Here is a 5,149-nt window from a genome sequence, read left to right on the forward strand (position 1 = left end):
TTGAAAATGGTTGGTAGAATTATGAGGGGAATAAGAGTGGAGAAGAAGGTTGATGGAATTTTTAGGGGAAAAAGAGTAGAAAATAAGAACCGTGGAAACTTCAATAACTTTAGTACTGTTTAAAAATGATGCAAGTTTCATATAAGTTAAATTCTTAGATTTTGAACTGTATAACTAGATACGCCAATTGACTAAATATAGCACAACACAGATCAAGATGGGACACTTTGATACAAACAAATTACTTAACTATAAACATATATTCACTACAAAGAATCTCTGCAAAAATATCAGTTTCTTTGTTTTTTTTGTTTAAAGTGTGCACATCAATCATTTTTTTCTTCCATTTCATATTGTAAGAATCTATATACTTTTTTTTTTTTTTTTTGAGAATAAGAATCAATGTACTTTGAATCTAGATTCATTATTTGTTTCATAGGGCAAATCATGCAAATAATACTTTTACTATACGAAATAAAAGAACATCACATACACACAAACCAAACTGTTTCGATTAAAAAAACTACTGACACATAGAAAGAATAAGAATATGTGTACTTTTTTGAATAAGAATCCAAAATATATATATATATATATTTTTATCCAGGCAATTCTCTTTCTCTCTCTCTCCAATTTTCGGCAACTCTATTGCAACAAATCAATTGCTACATTTTTTTTTTCCTTCCATTTCGGCAACAACATTGCCACAAATCAATTGCTACTATTTTTTTCCCTCCCATTTCGGCAATTCCATTGCCATAAATCAATTGCCACAATTTTTATTTATTTTTTTTCCTTTCAAGTTTCAACCTAAATCTTCTTTCCCCCCCCCCCCTCAATTTTGGCAACTTCATTGCCTAAATTACTATTAAATTTCTCCCAAAGTTTTTGGCAACTTGGTTGCCACAATTCTCTTTTTTTTTTTCCCTCCCATTTTCGGCAACTTGGTTGCCACATGTCTTATTTTCTCTCTCCTCACTCCCTTGCAATTTTGGCAACTTGGTTGCCACAATTGGTTTCCATTTCGAGCACTCCACCTAGTACTTCGGGCACTTCACCTAGCGGGCAGAGTATTGGGTAGCAAGAATTTCAGTAATAAGATTACCAAAATTCAAAATTTTTTCCCTCCTCCCATCACATCACTTATCTTTTCTTTCTCATACTTTTGTTAGAATTTCAGCAACACCATTGCCGAAATTCACTCTCTTTCCTTAATTTCCCAAATAACTTTGAACAATACCCATATCACAAATAAACATGATTTTCTGCAATATTCAGCCAAAAGACTCATCAATTCAGTGGTAAACTGTAAGAGAATAAAGAATGATGTCATCAAAATTTGGAGCACTGGATATATGCTGGTAGCCTATAGGCTCATGGTTTTCTAAATGTTCCCTTTTTACTTACCTACACATAAATTGTTCGATAAATTGTTTTGTTCTCAAAGTTGTGTTTGGAGATTGCACTCTCTCTCTCTCATACAAGGGGATAGAGTTAATTTAGGGGGGGAAGGGTTCATGTCCTATATTTACAATACTAACTTCTAGTAAGACCTACCTTATACTCTCCAACTACTACTCTGTTTGTTTTGAAGTAAAATATTTTTTGAAAAATATTTTCTTATTTTTAGGTGTTTGTTTGCATTTAAAATGTGGTCAAACTTGTAAAATATTTTCTGTTTACTATAAAATTCTTTATAAAAAGCAGTAAAACGTTTTGTCCATAAAAATTTGGTAAAACATTTTACAAAAACACACAATAACTTCCCTTCACCCCTTTGGTAGCTAGGTAACCGGTCTAGGGGTAGAGAAATTGTTGTTGGCAATCTAGTGGTTGGAGCCATCGTCCCGGCAATCGGTGCCAGTGGTTTGGTCAATGGAGACCGTGTTCCAACTACTGGTGCTTGAGGACCGATAACTGAAGCATTATTCTAGCCACCGATGTTGGCGGTCTAATCACTAGAGATATTGCTTAGATGGCTTAGCCTCCGAAGCCACTGGTACTAGAGGTTCAATGACTAAATCATTGAAACCAGCTGCCAAAACGGTGGCTCTGGTGACCGCCACCGAAGTAGTGGCCTTGCATGCCTTATATATAGAACTTTGCGATATCAGGGTATCAAAATATTGTATTACAAATTCTTATTCATAATTTTGGTTTGGCAGAGTTGAGAAAATTTAACGCTTAAGACAATAAAATATAAAAAATGAAAAAAAAAAACAAACAATAATTTCAGCTCGTGGACACAATTATATAATATTAATTATTGAAATGTAAATTTAATTGTTCAACTACTTTATAGTTGCTGGAAAACATGTTTAGTAGAATATGGAATTGAAAAAAAGCGAGTGAAGAATAGTTAACTTTGCAATTAGTTAAGAATATAAAACAAATATGATTTTAAAAAATATCAATGAAAATTTAGAAATCAATCTTGTGCCATGCGTGGGTTATATGCTAATACATATAAAGACAGAGAAATATGAGGTTATGTTATGTGACACATTCTTTAGGATTTTCTTTATTTAAGCTTCCACTTCAACAGAGTTTGCATTTACATCATATATTATTAGTTCATTAAATTAGCTAATGGAGGAAATACATATATTAATGTTGGATTGTTGATTGGAAGAGACACCATTCTTGAAGGTATAAGAATGGTGTACTTTGAACTTTGAACTTTGAAGGTTTGGTTAGTGTTTGAACAATATTTTTTAGTATTTAAATACTGAAAACTGTGGGCAAAAAAAAAAAAAAAAAGCTTTTGGTAAGGGTATTTTTTATTGGAGTTTTTGAGTTATGTTGCTCATTTTAGAGTGTTTAAACATTGAATTTAGAAAACTCTTCTTACTAGTTTTCTGTTTTCAAACAATGTTACTCAATGACACTTGATTAGACAACACATAAACTGACTTCTCTCTCTCCTCAAAAAAAAAAAAAAAAAAATTGTACTGTACTTGCCAGCTTTAAAAAAAAACACTCACATACCAACCACACAATTATGTTTTTTCACACACTGAAACATGTTATTTGAAATATGGTACCAAACACATTTTTTGATTTATGAATACTGTAAACACGTGTTTTCACAATACTTTTTTATTTCAAATCATTTTAAACAACGATATTAGAAATCTTCAATATCTGAAGCTCTAAGAAAGGTGGAACAGTCCAGAGCAGAGGGTTCAAAAATCGCGAATGAAGAGGAAAAAATAATTTATGATTAAATTAGTGTATATATAATTGAAAAGGGAAGGGAACATAGAAGATTGTCCCGTGTAACAAGTACCGATTTGAAGTGCTAGTACTATTGTCTTACATGGTAAATCAAACCTCTTTTGCGCTATCCAAATCTAATTTGGGAGAAAAAAAAAAAGGAAAAAAAAGCGACACCACATAAGGAAATGGATGTAAAAATATGATTTTTCTTATTTCTTTATTTGATAGTAAAAATATTAGGATATAATAGTAAGATTTTATAGTAATTCTTATTTTTCTTTCAAATTTGTTATTTATAAGCTCAATTATTTTGTTTTTATTTCATTTCTTCTTCATTTATTTATTATTTTTTATTTATAAACACAAATATATTGAGATTCACGCTTAATCTTTAATTTTTTAAAGTATAATACAACTTTATGAGACATGAATTGTTTCAAAACTATAAATTTTACTATACTTGTTATTAAAAGAATACTAGGGTTTCTCTGTCACTAGTGAAAGGTGGTGCTCTCCATCTTCTCCTAGGACCATAGAATCCTCGTCTCTTCCTGGAAGAGTTTTGCTGTACCCTTGGAGTAACACGGTTACCCTAGGGCTTTTGTCTTTTATTTTATTTTCTTTCTTACGGGTTGTTGGACACAAGCGACTACTTCATGGACGAACTCACCAAGCAATGGTCCGGCCTCACCATCTCTCAGAGAGAAGGTCCCAAGGTCCAATTATAGAATGAGATGGCTGCCTCTATCTCCATTATCGCTGCCAAGTTCCTTACCAAAAGGGCACGTAACCCTGAGGCCGTTGCAGCCACCTTTACGCCTATATGGAGGTCCAAACGTGGCTTCAAAATCAAGAACTTGGGAAACCATATCATGCTTTTTTCTTTTGACAGTGAAACAAAGGTTGATACTATCCTTGCTAACGCCCTATGGAGCTTTGATAAACACTTGATGATTTCGCAAAAATATGATGGGGTTAGTAAAATTGAGGACTTGAACTTCAATAGCACCCCATTCTGGATTCAGTTACATGGTCTTCCGATGAAATTTATGACTACAACGGTGGCAGAAACACTGTGCGAACCTGCTGGGCAGATTTTGAAACTCCCAAATGCAAAGACTGAAGAGTGTGGAGGTTTTATGCGAGTTTGGGTTATGGTGGATATTTCACAGCCACTCTGCCGTGGGAGGATGGTTACACTTGATGACAATAGAGAACTCTGTGTCTCTTTCAAATATGAGAGACTACCCAACCTTTGCTACTGGTGCGGTCGCCTTACACACAATGACCGTGACTGTGATCGTTGGATTGAAAGCGAAGGATCACTTACAGATGCAGACAAGGAATATGGGGCATGGTTGAAAGCTTCACTGTAGTCTAGGGCTTGTAATTTTGTCGTAGAGGTGCCCGGGTTTTACTCAAAGATGAAGGCTAAACGTACAAGCCAACGGCGGTCCGATGAAGCAACAAACTCAATGGCGGCTAGGGTTACGCCGCTCACACCGCCCTCTGATTTGCCACAAGCCTAATATGGTAACTCCTATTTTGTTTCGTTCATGGCTGATTCTTTCCAAAATAATTCTATTTCTGTTTCTATGTCAACTGACTCTGTTCTCGTAGAAAACAATACGGCTGATCCCACACCCCTCCACATGGACCCAGGACCTATTTCCACATTGAACTTAACCTTTGACAAACAATTAGAAGCTATAGACCAAGACTTGATGAAATTTGATCATCCCAGGTAGGTCTCGCCTTTTACACCTACCCCACATTACCATATGTCTTCTCCCCATCACCATGAACAAGATGTTGACACCCCAAACCTTATCACAATACCGTCTGACCCCCCACCCACACACTCCACCTATTCCTCCAACTCAAATATTCCAACCAACCCAATCTCCCCTCCCCACCCAAGCCACATCTC

At 34.9% G+C, this 5,149-nt stretch overlaps 1 protein-coding gene across 1 annotated transcript; it reads left to right on the forward strand.

Moving 5' to 3' along the window:
• The first annotated feature begins 3,953 nt into the window (after nt 1-3,953).
• LOC126708355 (uncharacterized protein At4g02000-like) lies at nt 3,954-4,595 on the forward strand. The gene has a single exon (XM_050408144.1). The coding sequence runs from the start codon at nt 3,954-3,956 to the stop codon at nt 4,593-4,595; it is 642 nt and encodes a 213-aa protein (XP_050264101.1).
• Nucleotides 4,596-5,149: the final 554 nt, after the last annotated feature.

This window comes from Quercus robur, chromosome 12 (assembly GCF_932294415.1).
Source record: "Quercus robur chromosome 12, dhQueRobu3.1, whole genome shotgun sequence".
NCBI lineage: Eukaryota > Viridiplantae > Streptophyta > Magnoliopsida > Fagales > Fagaceae > Quercus > Quercus robur.

Bases quoted from the DNA above. Each gene is read 5' to 3' on its own strand.
- LOC126708355 (XM_050408144.1), top strand. From the start codon at position 3,954: ATGGCTGCCTCTATCTCCATTATCGCTGCCAAGTTCCTTACCAAAAGG.